The 17,890-nt window shown below is 48.2% G+C and overlaps 1 protein-coding gene across 1 annotated transcript; it reads left to right on the top strand.

Annotated features, from left to right (window-relative positions):
• Positions 1 to 6,595: 6,595 nt before the first annotated feature.
• Positions 6,596 to 10,840, top strand: LOC136458929 (uncharacterized). The gene is made up of 4 exons (XM_066458832.1): positions 6,596 to 6,844; positions 9,378 to 9,500; positions 10,462 to 10,581; positions 10,661 to 10,840. Exons 1-4 carry the CDS (start codon positions 6,811 to 6,813, stop codon positions 10,723 to 10,725), a joined length of 342 nt encoding a protein of 113 aa, XP_066314929.1. The 5' UTR covers positions 6,596 to 6,810; the 3' UTR covers positions 10,726 to 10,840.
• Positions 10,841 to 17,890: the final 7,050 nt, after the last annotated feature.

The following is a 17,890-nucleotide window of genomic DNA, read 5'->3' as shown; positions in this document are numbered from 1 at the left end:
GCACAAACATGGGAGTGGACACAACGTGGGTAGGAGGAGAACCACGTGCCCCCTTTCTAACACCCCTGTGCAATGGACCCGTTCAAAACATGGGCTCCACTGCAATACCAAAATCTCTTCTCCACAAACTGTGGCCCCAAGGACAAAGAAGGACATGTGCCAACCGAGCTGAGATGAGGCATGTGGATGCACGAGACAACCAAGACCAGCAGCGGGAGGGGAAGCAAGCAGCCGGCAAGGCCAGTAAGCTCAGTCCTATCTCATAACGCGCGTGTCGTACCGGTGAGGTAGGTGAGCTGAGTGGCCAGCGGCACTTTCATTATTATTTTAAAACTAACAACATCACATTGGCTCTCGAACAAGCATACCAACATATTCACGATGTTCACATCTTAGTGATGATACGATTTTTCCTGCTTACATTTTATATTATTTTAATTTCCACAAATTCATTTTCTAAAACAACTTTATGCATTTACAAGCATAACTAAAGCTCTAAGCTTTTATTATTTAGCAAATTTTACTTTCAACTATTTTTGTTTATAAAAAATATTTTTCATGCTTAATCAAATAAACAAGCTATTCGCCCTTTTATTTGCTATGAGACATTTTTAAGCACTAGTCCATACGTCATACTAACTCGTAGAAACAAAACATCTAGGAACTAATTAACCCATTATTCAGTATAATTCACCAAAATTGACACTTTTAAACATAAGTTAAATTTTAAAATCCAAGAAAATTATTTCAATAAATCCTCTTATGTCTAAATCTCGATGCTAAACAAGCTCATAACACCAGAGGTGTTACACACTTTCTCCGGGAGGAGCATGCCCGGGAGGCCACGATGTCACGGTGGGTCACCGAGCTCGAGCGCAAGATGGAGTTCACTCGTCGTGAGTCTCAAGGCCAGGCGGCCAAGGGGACGGAGGCGCAGGTGGTGGAGCTACTCACGGTGGAGCGGGCGACCGCCGCTGAGCGGGGACTTGAGGCGGCGAAGGTCCGCCAGGTGGAGACCGAGGGGGTGCTCTAGAAGTCCATGGCGGAGACCGAGGCAGCGCTCTAGAGTTTCCTAGAGGCCCTAGAGTCAAAGCGGAAGGCCCGGTCGGAGGTCGACCAGGACGTGCTCGTGCTCCGGGGCCAGGTGCTTGGGACAGAAGAGTTGAACGCCCAGTTACGCGAGCAGGTGACTCGGTAGGAGGAGGGACTCTCCATCCTCGAGAACACCCACCTTGGTATGTACTTGTTCCATCTTTGATGTCTTGTTTTTTCCTTTAGCTTGCTTCTGAGCTTGTCGTCCTTCTTCTAGAACTGGGTGGAAAGGTTGGTTCGCTGAAGCAGGACCTGGAGACAGCCAAGGCGATGATCGACCAGAGCACGGAGGCGCTGGCCAAGTCTCTTGAGGAGCGACGTGCTCTCAAGGGGGAGCTTGACCTGCTCCACAACGTTGCCTAGGTCATCATCTCGGAGGTGTTTGGGTCAGCGCCAAGCACCAGCATGCCCCCCATCCCACTGGCGGAGGTCCCAGATGAGGTTTGGGCCCTCATCTCTGATAGGATGTTCTATGGAACATCGAGGGTGCTGACTTTGATGGCGACGCACCACTCGGAGCTACATTTCGCCACCATCTACAGTGGGTACACCGATGGCTAGAGCCCAGACGCCATCCATGCGCATGGGGAGAGCTTGCTGCCACACGCACAGTTGGTGTCAGAGCAAGTATCCGTGCAATGGGTGATGGAGGCTCGTTCTATGAACATGGCTGAAGGTGCAGGCCAGGAGGACGTCGCCCAGCCTATGGATGGAGTAGAGCCTGGGTTGGAAGCGAACGTCGCCCCAACTCCGACTGAGCCAAACGTCATCCAGCCAGAGAGCGAGCAGCCCCTACCTTCGCTAGTAGAGCCAGTAGCCGATGCCGCTGGGCAGCCGTAGTAGAAAATAGAGTAGAAGTACTTAGCATATGCAAGTGATAAGTTTGTGGGGGAGCCCTCATGTAAATGTTTTTGTGTATCCATAAACACAACAACTTCGTTTTTGTGATGAATCACTTCGTTCAGGGAAGTTTGTCCCATCCGTTCCTTATTTTTACCCTAGCATAGCTTTATTTTTTATTCTTTCTTTTTCACACCTGCCCGTTTATCCCGTAGGCTGCAACCTTAAGAGCCTAGGCATGGCCCACAAGGCTCAGCTGCTTGTAACCATAGGTAGTGGTGGGGTGCGATCGATCGGAATGTTAAAAGAAAAGTTACGTAAGGTAATTAAAGGAATGGACTATCCTTTCATTTGAGTAGAAAAGTATGTACCATAAGATAGTAAAAAAGAGAGGTGATATCGCACCCTTATGGAGCTCCCAAGCGACCTAGGCCAAAAGTGTTTGGGCCAGGGTGCTTCATAGGAGCAAACATTGAATGAAAGAAACTGATAAAGACCGAATTTTAGGGGAAGAACTATTCCATGTTCCAAGTGTTGGTGAGAACATCGCCGTTGTCATCCTTCAGTCGAGGTCAGGAAAGCCATCCCCATCCTTGCCCGCCACGTCTCCTTTCTTGGCTGCTGCCTCCTTGCCCTTTCCTTCTTTTGGTCTGCTGGCCTATCGTAGGAGACGTTTGAGGAGCTCGCAGTCCTTGTAGAGGTGCTTGATGGGGTAGGCGTGGTTGGTGCATAGGCTATGCATAAGCTTGTTGAAGTGGTCAGGCTGGCCCTACTGGGGCTACTTGCCCACGTGATCGGCCACGGCGACCAACACAGAGTCGGTCAGTCAGCGTCGATCCTTCTTTTTTTTTGCCCCTCTGCGTGGTGGGGCCCTCATCTTGGTCCTCGCACTTGGCCTTGCCCTTGTCTCAGCCTCTGTTGAAGACCACTCCGACCGCCTCCTCATCAGAGGTGTGGTTTGTGGCGACGTCGAGCAGGTCGTGGGTGGTATGGGGCTTCAGGCAGCCAAGCTTGTGGATTAGGGACTCACAGGTTGTCTCAAAGAGAAATGTGCTGATGATGTCCACGTCAACAACATCAGGAAGGAAGTTGCACCACTTTGAGAACCTATGGATGTAGTCCCGTAGGGACTTGTTAGGCTCCTGTTGGCAGCTCTTGGGGTCCTAGGAATTCCCAGGGCAGACGTATGTCCCCTGGAAGTTCCCAACGAAGATCCTTTTGAGGTTCGTCCAGTCATGGATGCTGTCATGCGAGAGGAATTTGAGCCACGCCCGAACATGCTCCCCCACGTAGATGGAGAGGTATAGAATGATGAAGTGGTCATCATCCACTCTGGCTCGGTAGGCGAGCTGGAAGTCTTCGAGCCATATGTCAGGATTCGTCTCCCCGGTATACTTGGCGATGTTGGTAGGCGGTCAGAAGCGCTATGGGAACGATGCTCTCTGGATGTGTCGACCAATGGCCTAGGGTCCCAGGCCATCCGAGATAGGACTTTGGTCGTTGAGTCGGTGACCACGCCTAGGGTGCATCTCACCAGTCCCCTCGATGGTTCGGCCAGAGCCCGTGCTGCCTGTTCTCACCGTCGCCCGGTGGACGTCATCATCATACTAGGCCTGACGTCGGTTGTTGATGACGCTACGATCGTCTCGGTTTGGCCTGGCATGGAGCAGGCGCCGGGTCAGGTCATGGCACAGTTGCGGCCTCCTGTTTCGTGCTCGTTGAGTGTAGAGGCGAGCGGATGGAGTGATGCGTCTAGTGTGTCCCCACTTCCCTGGTAGGGAGAGAGGCTGCGAGTCGATGTCGTGATGCGAAGCTCTCCGCCTGTTGAATGGTGGTGGTTTCCACCGGCGCCCAGAGGTTCCAGTGGACCACCTCGTCCTATGGGTCAATAGGCTTGGGAAGGCCGCGCAGAAGCATTGCCACTGCGGTGATGTTCTGGCTGGCCTGAGCGAACTATGGAGGATTGTTCCCCCCTTCCATGATGCCGTGCTAGACCTGGTGGGCGCGACCTTGGGCGCCACTCGCTAGGTCACGTGCGCGCGTCATGGTGTGCTGTGCCGAGCACGCCGGCGCAGGTGGCTGCTGATTCTACTGCCTTTGTCGTAGCTCCTCATCGTGCTCCTAGGCACACGTGAGGGCATTCGCACGAGGGTCCAGAGGGGTATGGGTCTAAAGAGACTCTGCCACCACCGGCAGCTGTCCCAGAGCATCCTCCATAGCGCACTCATGGGATAGAGGGTGGCTAGGTGCCACGACATCACCGATGCTAGAGCCATCGCTCTCAACATCATCATCCATGAGGTCATGGAAAGAGGCGAGTGCATAGCTTGCCATCCCCACAAATTTGGATGTGAGAGGGGGCAACGCCAGCATCCTTCGGAGCCCTCATGCATACGCATCCATGGGGGACACGAGGTCATAGGGGAACCGATCATATGGCGGTCACAGTAGGGACAACAGGGTTCCTCCGGAGAATCGGCGGAAAATAGTAAATAGTCGGTAAATAACAGCATGTACGTTACTTACAGTGGGGTTTGAGCCTAGCGTAGGCTTGGAGTGAAGCGTAGGCGCCTCGTCGTTGAGGTCACTAGGTGGCCCAGAGCCGATGGAGGGCGCCCCTCCGATGGGCACCAGAACAAGCGCCTTTTCGTGAAGGCGAAGCACGTCAAGTCGATTGGCGACGAAGTCTAGGCTTCCAAAGAGAAAGGCCTAGGAAGGCTCGAAGATGTGAGGAACCCACATCCCAATAGGTGGGAGCTCAGAAAACTCTAGCGAGCCGAAGCGAGTCATATCGCTTGAGCCTGCCATGCCTAAGACGGTGGACAAGTGGGCCATCCGATGACCAAAGTTGTGAACATACGGTGTCTTCCCCACGGACGGCGCCAACTGTCGGTGCAGAAAGTGATCAACACATAAATATTTATAGTTTTATCGTACGTTGTGATCGGATGTGGCCTAGCACTCAATGACGCGGAGTTTATACTGGTTCAGGCAACATGCCCTACGTCCAGTTTGAGTCGGTCGGTGACTTTATTCCCGAGCCCAGGTGCTCGAAGTTTGCTGTGGGGTTACAAACGAGAGGGAGTAAGATGGGAGGTGCAAGAGGTCCGGTCGGACTCTGGATCGAAGGGCCAAGAGAGACGGGAGCTCATACGTGCGTGAAGTATTTGAGCGTGTACTCTGTTGGAATCGTTTGAATCATAGGTTGTTTGACGCTGTGAATCGATTGTCCTGGTCGTCGAATCGTCCGTTAATCGATCTTGGTGGTCGAATCGTCTGTCGTTCTTTTGGAGGAAGTGCATCCCCTTTTATAGATGAAGAGACGACTTTACAAGAGACAGTGTGAGAGAAAGAGTGCATGCGTGCTATCTAGTCTTGTTGCTCATGTTGTCGGGTACAAGGTAGTTTGTCGGCGCCCACAACACTGTTGATGTTCAGATGCATGTGGTAGGTTTCATCGTTTTCTTCTGGTATAACAGATGTCGGCGCCTACCATATTGTAGGATAAATGTCGGCGCCCATAATATTATTCATGTTCTGACATGTCTGGAAGGTTGCGGTGCATCCTTCTGACACGGCCTGACAGTACTGTCCTGCAGGTGTGCAGGGTACGGCCCTTGATATTGTGGTTGATCAGAGCGCTCTGCCTTACTTGCTCTATCCGTTTCCTAGGTCTTTACCGAGCGGGCGTCCCCGGTCGGTCGTTCCCCAGTCGGCTCTGGCCTCCTGGTCGGAGAAAAGCTGTAAGTAGAGGTTCGATATACTCCCGGTCAGAGAGGCGAGTTGGAGTCGAAAGCGAGCATCGTTTCTCCTTGGCCAGGCCTTCCGGTCGGAGAGACGGGCCAGAGTTGGAAGCGATCGCTGGAGTCAAAGGCGAGCTGGCCAGGCCTTCCAGTCGGAGAGGCGGGCCGGAGTCGGAAGCGAGCGTCGTTTCTCTTTGGCCAGACCTTCCGGTTGGAGAGGCGGGCCGGAGTCGGAAGCGAGCGTCGTTCCTCTTTGGCCAGGCCTTCCGGTCGGAGATTGGATCGCCCCTGGCCTGTCGTTAGGTTTTTTGGGCCGGCTCAGGAGTTGCGCGCCGTTCGCAGCATCATCTACTGGACCAAACTTTTGTTGAAAAGCAGGTCCATGAAGGACCCCGGGTTTATGAACCCGACAAGTATTATGCTAATTAACATGTTTTATTTTTAATTAGTGATTATAATGACAAGATTATATTCATACATATTTATTAGTGTATAATTAATTATTAATATTTTTTAAATAATAGATATAATTAGTCAAGTATTCTTATCCCATGCAGTCTCATCCATCCAACCAAACAGAAAAATAGCTCGTTCCATCCATCCAACTAAACAAGCAACATGATATCCATATCCCGAAATCCATAGATGACCGTATCTCATCCACCCTTGTCCTCAAAACAAACACATCCTAAGACAGGGCTGAAACACTTGAATTATTGTAAGCCCATTTGTGTTACCAGTCCGACTGTGGGCTATGAACTGTGTACGCTCGGCCGGGCCAGCCCATACATACAACGGACCCAACTTCAGAAAATAAGAACCAAAGGGGCCGAAGCCGAGGAGTAGAGAACAAAACCACCTTGTTCGTCGGCGTATCCGCGGAGACCCGCACCGCCGCACCGGTTTTTGTTGGCTAGCACTAGCAACGTGCGCGACCACCTACCGATGCATCCGTCCCGTCCCCCGCCCCCTCCTGCTCCGCGTCCGCTTTCCAGCTCTCCACCGCTCTCTCGCACGTCGCTCCCCTCCCCAAGTCATCCCATCCCTACGCGGCTACGCCCGCGGCCGCGCCACCGAGTCCAGAAGCTTCTAGAAGGGGGAGGGTGGTCGCATGACCGTCTGATCGGCCGCCGCCATGGGATGCACTGGATCCACTCCAAAGACTGAAGGTCTATCCTCCTGCCTAGTCTACTGTTTCTTTTTCCGTTGTTTTCTGTATGGTTCAGATTGGGATCTTGTGTTAGATGACCGTTGCATCTTCTGTAATTCGGTTCTGGAACCGAGTTTAGAGTACAGTGGGTAGCTAGTTTGTTAGCGTCCTTGGTTCTTGTATAAGCTGGGTACTGATTGGTAACTCGAATTAGCTACGCCTGCTATCGATGGTTAATTGAGCTCCAGGACCATCTCGAAGGCGTGTTCGCTGGTTGGTTTCTGGGCTTATTTGGATGGCTGGTGCTGGTTTGTTGTGAGAGGAAAACACTGTTGGTGGCTTGATTAAGCCTGGCTGAAACCAACAAGCGAACAGTTACGGGATGGGAGAAGATATTAGTATTGTAGTATTGCCACAAGGCAATTGAAGGGAGGACCTGTTCTCTTTTGGGCAAAAGGCAGATCATACAGTTGCTGGGGAGACAAAGATATGACTGGTTGTCATGAAAGTAACTGGACCTGGAAAATTCTTCTGGGAATGTTAATTTCCTGTTGATAGATGCTTTCAATGAGATGATTCATACAACTGGGCTTAGAGAGCTACACAGATCAGGGAGCAGGAGCCTTATGGTCTATTTGGAAAACTCGCAATGAGTTGGTCTTCGACAAGAAGGTGGTGTCGTCCCCGTCGACCCTGATCTACAAGGCTCTGCTGCTGGCCAAGTCGTGGCGCCCCCTGCTCAAGCCGAAGATGATGCTGATGGCGGACGGAATGCTGAATAATATCTCCTCGAGAGTTGCGTCTATGTAATCCAGTTTGGGGGATGTTGTTTGCGTAGTCTTTATTTCCCCCCCCACCTGAATTCTTTTCTCCCTAGTTGTTTTTGGGCTATTTGTTGAGTTCTTAGCTGGAGTTTGTTGGTAGAAGTTCTGGGCTTTTGACTTAGTTCGTTCCTGTAACGCTGGTGTCCCCAGCCTCGGACCATTGGTGCTCGTTACGCTTTCTAATAAAGTGGGGTGAATACCTTTGGTCTAAAAAGTAACTGGACCTGACAGTTTATTCTTCATATGACAGATGCACTTCTGCAGCTCTGCTCATGCCCAGCAGGATTAAAGATGAGACAGTAATACAGTGTGAATGGCTAGCTGAGATGATGGTTTATTCTTGTTGTTGGAGGGAATCCATTTCATTGGTTAAACAAAAATTCTTTCCTTAGGGTAGCGAAATCAGAGATACAGTGATATGCAAGATGAATTGAAGCGATAATTTGATCTATTTCTAGGAGGAAAGCCATTGATTGATTAAGAGGATTTGCTTTGTGTTAGATAATTATTTTGGTTGCGCCTACATTATCCATCAGGTGCAGATCAGATAGGAGCAAGATGACGATAGCAGATTGGTTGCCTGTGCAGTCCCCTTTCCTTGTTTGAAAAACACTAGTCATGCTGTTGAACCACAAGGGACACGACTTCACCCTTTTTTATTATTCTGATCTGATGGATCCTTACGGTACTAGTTTAGATTACTTTAGAAGGTTCATCAAGCTGTAACATTTTTGTATGCCTCAAGAAAATCGCTTTTAAATCTAGAGAGTTAGGTTTAGGTGAGGACAAATGTTTATCTTCTACCATCATGTGAAGAATTTAAGGAGTGCAAAACTAGTGCCTTCGCATACATGCTTGTAGACTACAGGCAAAAAATAGTGGTATTTTGGAAAGCATGTGGTCAACCGTATAATATGTTGATACCATTTTATTATAAAAAAATGACTTGGCATGCGGTAATGATAATTTTTAAATTTGTAAAAAAAAAACATTTGCATATAAATTATATGTTCATAAATATACTACAGTTGAAACTTTTTTTTGTGAGGAACTACAGTTGAAACTAATGTTGTAAGAAAATCAGTTACTGCGCTGGCATCCAAATCATCACTTTCTTTTTACTAGAGAAATTAATAGGTTTGTTTTTAAACAGGTCTGTTCAAGTATTGCATCATCATTTTTTAGATAGAGGAAATATTTCGTCAGCATGCTCAGATCTTTGTTTAGAAAGAGCAAAAATGACATCTATCATAGGTCAATGCTTGGAGGTAGAACGATATTTGGCCACGTTTTGTGCACATCCCTTGTATGTTTCTTGACAGCGCCAAAGGGCGCCTAGCTCAAACGGTTAGGTGACCCAGCGGCACTCCTCAGGTCCTGGGTTCGACTCCCCGTGGGAGCGAATTTCAGGCTGAGATTAAAAAAATCCCCTCGCCCGTCCCCATAACCAAAGCACTGGGGGGGCACCGGCCCAATTCTCACTTGGGCGACGGAAAGCCACCGTGTAAGGGTGGGGGCAGGGGTTCGGGGGTTTTCTCGGCCGGGTGAGAAGGTCCTTCTTCTTATTTATAATGCTGCGGGGGCAGTCTTAACCCCCCGGTTGAGTTTTTTTTTTTTCTTGATAGCATTAGCTTGGTCGAATGTGGTCCGATGGCATTGCTTATTTACAATGGAAATCGTCGTGCTGATATACTCACTTATTAATGCTCAACATTTTCTCTGTCTCAGATAACGGTAAGAAGTTGAAAAAACCAAAGCCTTGGAAGCACACCCAAGCAATAACACCAGCACAACTCAGACGGATGTGTGATGAATTTTGGGACACTGCTCCTCACTATGGTGGACAGAAAGGTACATTGTATATTTACTGATAGCAGCTTCAGCCCGTGTTTAGTTCGCGAAATTTGGATTTCGGGGCTACTGTAGCACCTTCGTTTTTATTTGGCAAATAGTGTCCAAACATTAACTAATTAGGCTTAAAACGTTCGTCTTGTAATTTCCCACCAAACTGTGTAATTAGTTTTTCTTTTCGTCTACATTTAATACTCCATGCACGGGCCGCAAACATTCGATGTGACAGGTACTGTAGCAACTTTTTGGATTTTGGGGTCCAACTAAACAAGGGCTCAGTTTTCTACTGTCGGCATTTATTAGTGAATCTGTGATGCATTTATACTGCATGTTGGACCACTCTTTTTTCCCCACCTCAGATGATGGGCCAGTCTGATTCGACTGGGCTTTGCTAAATAAATGTGTGCAGCACAATACTTTGAGTTCACGTCAAAATATTGTTGATTTTGCTGTCTTGGCAGTTCACCCCCAAGTTGGTGTTAAATTTGACATATCAACTGTTGTCTTAAAAGGAAAAGAAATATGTATGTAGAGGCACCATAAGTTCATAGCTGACCATGTAACAAGAGTAGAAATTGACATCTGCTATACCACTCAGGGAATGAACAGCTTTCGACGGTTTTGAATTTGTGACCATCATGCAAATTTGTCATGAGTATACTTCTAAACTCGTGCTGTTTTGTAATTTTACTTTATTATTATGCGGAAAAGGTTTAGAACATGTAGATGCTTTGAAACTTTCATGAATTTACTGAAGTGTATGGTCTTGTTTACATAAAAATATTTATGTTCTGCTGATGACACACACTGAACACGCTAGATACAATAATTTTTTTTTATGAAACGTGGCTCCTCCCATTTCCGTTACCATGATAACAGAAAATTAAATACAATCAAATAGTCAAAGAACTGTTTGCTGCGGTGTTTTTGTTACACTAAAATTAACTTCGTATTTTTCCAGAGATTTGGGACGCACTTAGAGCTGCTGCAGATTCTGATTTAGCGCTTGCACAAACCATAGTGGATAGCGCTGGCATCATTGTATCAAATTCTGACATGACACTTTGCTATGATGAAAGAGGTATTGTGTATACATATCATGGTTTGGTGTAATCTGGTGACTTTTCAAATTATTAATCACCTTGTATGCTATATTGCAGGTGCTAAATATGAACTTCCAAAGTACGTTCTAAGCGAGCCAACAAATTTGATCAGGGACGGTTAAATTCGTAAAATAAAAATGGGTCCAATGTAATATGTAAATCACATTTATTCACTGACATCAACGTTGACCTGATTGGAACTTCAATAATATTATGATGATGTGCTCGATTCTGATTTGCGCTGTTCTCCTACTTCTTGTCCAGTTGTCCCTTGTCCTGGATTGTAGCGTGGTAAACTCTCGTACGGTCATACCTTAAAGAACTAACCATAAACCTCAGAATACAATAGCTACTGCTTGTCTCAGCTAGTTAAGTGGATCTGAAGGACACTTGAAGGTTTCGTGGTTTTGCCTATTATCAATCATGTGCATTATTAGTCACTTTCACTGAAACAGGTTCGAGAACAATCTTCTTTGCTTTGGCCTTCAAATGGTGTACTACCTGTTCTCAGCATTTCTGCACCAGGGCCTTTTTGTCAAAGCAGCAGTGGTTAGCATTGCAGCATGCATCACATGTTGCATTTGTAAAGAGCGCTGACAGTTTTAGAGCACAGGACAGTCAGTTGGTGCTGGCTATTTTTCTGCTGTTTTTGGTTGAGCCATCACCTGCATAGATCCTTTGCACCTAACCAGATCTTTTGCTTGACCTCTAGTACTGTCGTTCAATGTCTGTTGTTACCCTGAAATTGCTTCCGTGCAAGTGCAAGAAGGCTCAATTATCTGGTCCTTCTCACTGGAATGACTTGTACCGACAGATTGACGTGTCTCTCTCGATCTCTGTTAATGCAAAGATTTTCCAGCGTCAGGAAAGGGTTGCACCTGGGACCTGGCATTCATGATTGCTGCTGCTGGATTCATTCACGGGCTTTGATCTGGAAACAGGCCAGATGACGAGCGGCAGGGACCTTTGCGTGTTTGCCAGATCTGAGATCCGGGATCGGCTTGGTTTTTTTTTTCTTTTTCACGATGGATCGCATGAGCTCAGCTTTTGTGGTCTGGCGGGTTGTATGAGGAAGTAGGAGCGGCAGTTGAAACTTGGTGCAATTGCCGTAGCACAGCGGGCTCAAGCCTCTTGATGTGCACTTTCTTTTACACGTTAAAATCGGGCCCGTCTCTGAGTTGTTCATCTTTTATTTCGTTTATCTACAAAGACCGCAGCAAAAATATTGGAGAAGTTCGGCAATAACAAATTTGAGCAAGATCAGAAGTCTGACGGACTATTCTTTTGTTTAACGCTGCTGCTAGAAAGAGATTCCATGACGTGCATTATAAACACGTTGGTATTCACAATTGACAAAAAAAAACCCCACAAAATAGTGCTCGTACTGGAAAGATGCCCAGCGGCTCCTGACACGGCCAAATTCAAATTTGCTGCCCGCCCGTGGCCCGTGCCCTTGTCCGGGCATTTCCTTTCGATCCCAGGACCCAGGGCTCACTTCTTGTTCCGGCTCCATTTGTCAGTTCATGGTTCAGCTGCAGCCTGCAGGAAAACAGTGGAGTACTCCGTACTCGTACAGTCGTACTAGTACGTGCAAAATCGAGTTCAGATAGATGGAGAGCAAGCAGCAAAGGCGATGCAGGAGGAACAAAAAGCCTGGCCGCTGGCGAGTGAACTCGAGCGTGCGGCTGCAAAGCTACTTTTGTCCGGGCCAAAGACAGAGCCCAGTGCCCAGATGCCGAGATGCATGTGCATGGAGATGGGAGAAGTCAGAAGCGCAGCAAGCGCTTGTGCGGCGGCACACACGATGCGGTGTCCGTAATCGAGCGTTGTTTGATTGGAGCTCTGGTTCCCAAGTCCCGGCTCAACTGCTAGTTTATGCCGCGACGGGATTAGGCAAGATTCTGCCTACGGACGGCTATGGCTACCCTATTGTCTATGCACAACTGAGATTAGCCCACAACATATCCACATGCTGATCGTAGCATGGGAGTAGTGCTATAGTGCTCCTAGTTGATATGGAAGCTATACAAGTGTTTACTCGCAACTTTTCATCGCAGCTAGTGCAAGTATAGATGTGCTCCTAGCAGTTTAGTGATGGAAAATGTAGCTAGCTAGTGCACTAAAGTACATCAAGCTGTGAGTCTATCCTCTAGCAAAGCTTGTTGGAGGAAAGGAGATTCGCTTAGCATACTCAGTTGTGGTGGTGATGGTGGTTAGGATTTGATAGGGAAAAGATTGTGTGCCATGGGGGCTTGAGTGACCTAGAAGGCTTTAGATTCGTTTGATCCACCCTGCTATAGTCTTTTGTTCAATTCATCATCTAATATGTCAGGGAAAGCTTAGGCCCTCTTCATTTTGCTGAAATTTGGCTTATGCTGACTTATTGTGAGAGGAAAATACTATTTATTCGCTGAAAAGTATTGCTGAAGTAGTGCTGCAGAACAGGATCTTACTTGTTCAGCACTCAGTGGCATATGAACCTAAGCGTATGCATCATGAGTAATATTTTTTCTTGATCATGCAAAAGGTTTGCGCGTCTTTGTATTAATGTAGAGAAAAAGTTTAATACAACATGCCTTAACGGCGCCCTAGGGGGTCAGAAGATTGTACATGGATTCTCAGACCCTCTCTAATGTACTAAAAACTATGCTGTTACATTGGACACTGATCAACCTGAATTGCAGCGCCGGCTAGGAGGCTATGGCTGGGCTGCCGAGCGGCGGCGGCGGCGCTACTTGCGCCCACCCATATCGTCATCCGGTGGGAACAACTCACGTAGTGCTTGCATATTACTGAGGTCACCGCCGAAGATTTCATCGTACGCTTTTAGGGCTGACGCCGACGAAAACGACGTACCGCTGGTTAGCCCCCGGCGCTTCAAGATAAGTTGCTCATCTCATTTGGACGCGAGGATATGTAATATGCTTTGCGGCGCTATCTACTTGCTCCACTTGAGAAGCGTGGGCGGTGTACGTCCGCCCGTGGGTAGTATCATGAGTAGTATAACACCTGCGCATGCATTATCAATTGAAAAAAAAAGAAACTACGAATGTCAGCGTCGTTACTCCTCGCTGCTGCATGGCGTTCACCACTAAGGCCTCCTTTAGAATGCACAAATATTTTTTCTTTAAAAATAAACTTACTTTTATAAATTTATATGACTTTTGTGAAATTTCTATATTCAATGGATCCTAAATAAAAGTAGAATTAGACGACCGACGACGTTCTAAGAAGCTGGGCAATTCGCGGACCATTCGAAAATGGAACAACTAGTGCCGTTTGTTCTGCCATTTCTCAGTCTCTCCGATAAGCTCGAGAACAACTTCAGCAATATCTTTTAACGAACTAACAGTGTTTTCTCTCACAACAAATTAGCATAAGCATCAGCATAAGTCAAATTTCAGCGAAACGAACAGGGTGATAGTCGCGTTCTTTGGCTGTCCGTTTTACCGCTTAGGGCCTGTTTGGATTGTAGGAAAAAAATTATGTTCCTGTGTTTTGTTATGAAATTAAACTGATTCATATAAAATTCCTATAAGATTTCCATGAAATTTCTATATTCCAAACATGCCCTTATACTGACAGAAAGAGGCGAAGCCGCACTCAACCAAGATCAAGAGTTGTTATAAAAAAAAAAGATTAAGAGCTCTGTTCGTTTGGCTAATAAGTCATAGCTAAAAGTACTGTGGGCCTGATTTATTAGAGAAAAAAATACGAATAAGACGCTGCTAGATTCTGACAGCGCACGGGAAGGCGGCGCATGGGCCTCCTCGCTTTCAGCGCCTCCTTGCCATGCGCAGTACCGGCAAGAATCCTGAATCGACCCTCCCGTCTCCATTTGACAGATGCTGCAGCAGAATCTGGAGTAATGATTCGAGATTCGAGTTTCGAGCATCCGCCCATGGGCCGCCGCGAGCTCGACGCCGTTCCGCGGTGTGTCTGTGCTGTGTGCGCCGTCGCGGAGGGCGGGCGCACCCTACAGGGACCGGCATTATTCTCCTGCGATCTAGGGGTGTTTGGTTCACGGAGTAAATTTTAGTACATATCATATCGGACGTTCGAATGTTATTTAGGAGAATTAAATATGAGTTAATTATAAAACTAATTACATAGATGGAGACTAATTTACGAGACGAATTTATTAAGCCTAATTAATCCGCCATTAGCACATATTTACTGTAGCACCACATTGTCAAATCATGAACTAATTAGGCTTAAAAAATTCATCTCGCAAATTAGCCACAATCTGTGTAATTAGTTATTTTTTCGTCTATATTTAATACTTCATGTATGTGTCAAACATCCGATGGGAAAACACCCCCCTAGCCGTTCCGGCAAACGACCAGACCACGAGCGGCGCGTCCTGCCACTCAGGTCCCCTCACTCGCTCTTTATATTCTCGTATCCTATCCACCGGGCCAATTTGCCCGCCCAAACACCCCAAATCATTGGCAAGTGCACTATGCACCCAGGCAAACTCAGCGTAATTACTCACCAGTAGTAGATGCTCGCAGCTTTTAACTTGTCGGATCCCCTCACTCGACGGCCGGAGAACGTGTAGCCTGCCGACCGAGCTAGACGCTGCACCGACGGAACAGGGAGGCGACGGCCTACACCACCCGACCGGTACGCGCACTTTCTTTTACAGGCGGGGTGCCTACTTTGAGCACGCGAACCACGCCGCGCCTCACGTGCATCTGACACGTCAGCAACCCGGATAGGCATGGGAGCTAATCGAAAAACAAATGGTAGGAGGTCTTGCCCAATTTTTTTTCAATTTAACCTTTTTTTTAAAAAAAATTACGTTTAATCCCTAGGTGACCTAAACTGATCTTTGATCCTGGGGTCGACGTCAGAACGCATGGCTCTGAGGTAACACGTCTCGTCGCCACTGCCAATAACGCCGAGGTGCCTGGCCGCACACAGCATGGCAACCGAGGTGGCGCTGACGTGGCCGGTAGGTCGGAGCCACAAATCTTGGCGTCGAGCTTGGAGCCACAGATATGTGTTGTCGACCTCAGAGCCAAGATCTATGGCGCCGACCTATTAAACCTACACAGGCAGAAGCCCCTCTGTCTCTCCCTCTCTCTCACACTCTTTCTCTCTCCCCCCCCCCCACCGCCAGCTTGCCCGCCGCCGCCGTCAAGCCGCTCGCGCTACCACAGCAGGCCGTCGCCCGCCGTTCTCTGCGCGCCTGTCCGCTCCCTCACGCCCCCTCTGCTCCCTCGGTCGCCCTCGTCACCCCATCGTCATCCTCAACGCGCACCGGCAGCGAGGGCGGTCCCCGCTTCTCCTCGGCATCCCCGCCGGCCTGCGGGCCGCCGGCGACCACGCCTAGCGGCGCTGCCGCCCTCCCCCCCCCCCTCACCAGCCTTCCCGTGAGGCCACCCCCTCCACCTTCGACCGCCCGTTATCAAAGTGCCATCTCAGGTAATTTTTTTCTTAATTTCGTTTGTTATCCAAGTGCCATCTCATGCTACTGTGGAGAAGGTGCAACACAATTTGCTATGTGGTCACACTACTAGGATGAACCTATCTTATTCACATGTCATATCCATATGTTTGTTGTTTGGTTAAATTACCTAAGGCATGTTAGGTTTAGTCGAAGGAACTATGTACCCTTGTTTGGTGCATGTTCTCATATGCAATTTTGTGTGCTTGTTGTTCGCTTCAATTGCCTAAGGCATGTTAGGTTTAGTCCAATCAGAGGTGGCATGGGGAGTGGTTCTACATCAGGAACCCAGAGGAGGCGTCGTTCCCACCATTCACTGAAAGAAGGCCGGAGAGGCAGGAGAGCTGGTCGTGGGGGCCCTCTGAAAGGTCCTAATGGCTAGAGGGGGGTGTTGCGCTAGCCTACTCAAAAGGCAAGCCACCTATCACAATTCTAGTTTAGATAGTGTCTATTCATACAATAGCTATGACACTACTCTATGTTAGTGTGCTCTCAAAGGCTAACTAAAGAGCCACACCAATCAAGCATGCAAGCTCTCACAACTGGCTACACTAAAGAGCTTGACAACTAGTTTGCGGTAATGTAAAGAGAGTGATCAAGAAGATTATACCACCGCGTAGATGAAGGAATCAATCAATCACAAGGATGAATAACAATGAAGACCAATCACCTCAGAATCAATGATGAACACAATGATTTTTACCGAGGTTCACTTGCTTGCCGGCAAGCTAGTCCTTATTGTGGCGATTCACTCACTTGGAGGTTCATGCGCTAATTGGCTTCACACGCCAAACCCTCAATAGGGTGCCACACAACCAACACAAGATGAGGATCACACAAGCCACGAGCAATCCATTAGAGTACATTTTGGCTTTCCGCCGATGAAAGGTCAAGAACCCCTCACAATCACCACGATCGGAGCCGGAGACAATCACCACCCTCCGCTCAACGATCCTCGCTGCTCCAAGCCGTCTAGGTGGCGGCAACCACCAAGAGTAACAAGCGAAACCCGAGCGAAACACAAACAACAAGTGCCTCTAGATGCAAACACTCAAGCAATGCACTTGGATTCTCTCCCAATCTCACAAAGATGATGAATCAATGATGGAGATGAGTGGAAGGGCTTTAGCTAAGCTCACAAGGTTGCTATGTTAATGAAAATGGCCAAAAGGTGTGAGCTTCAACTGGCCATGGGGCTTAAATAGAAGCCCCCATGAAATAGAGTCGTTGTACCCTTTCACTGGGCACAATGCGGGGTGACCGGACGCTCCGGTCCAATCGACCGGACGCTGGCCCTCAGCGTCCGGTCACGTGATTCATACCACGTGTCCCCTGCTTCAAATATTGTTTATCAGATTTCAACGGTCATCAGTTGACCGGACGCGTCAGTTAGAGAGTGACCGGATGCTAGACCTCAGCGTCCGGTCGTTTTCAGTAAGGTTCCAAACATGAATTTTCACAACCAGACATGTCCGGTCATGCCCGATCGTACTCACCCAGCGTTTGGTCATTCAACGTCTCCTTTGTGTGCCTCAGATCAGTGTACGTCAGCACTGACCGAATGCACCCTGCCAGCGTCCGATCACAGAGCGACCTAGCATCCGGTCGTTTGACCGACGCCAGTGTCTTCACTGATACATCTGACCGGACGCGCCGATCCAACCGTGGCCAGCGTCTAGTCACTCCCAGTGACCTCCGTCTTTTCTGTCTAGGGCACCGGTGGAGTTTCTTACCCTTGCTCCCAAACTTCATCACCCTTGATCAAATGTGCCAACCACCAAGTGTATCACCTTGTGCACATGTGTTAGCAAATTTTCACAAACATTTTCAAGGGT

This window comes from Miscanthus floridulus, chromosome 6 (assembly GCF_019320115.1).
Source record: "Miscanthus floridulus cultivar M001 chromosome 6, ASM1932011v1, whole genome shotgun sequence".
In the NCBI taxonomy this organism is placed as follows: Eukaryota; Viridiplantae; Streptophyta; class Magnoliopsida; order Poales; family Poaceae; genus Miscanthus; species Miscanthus floridulus.
This window is presented reverse-complemented; position numbering and strand designations above follow the sequence as displayed.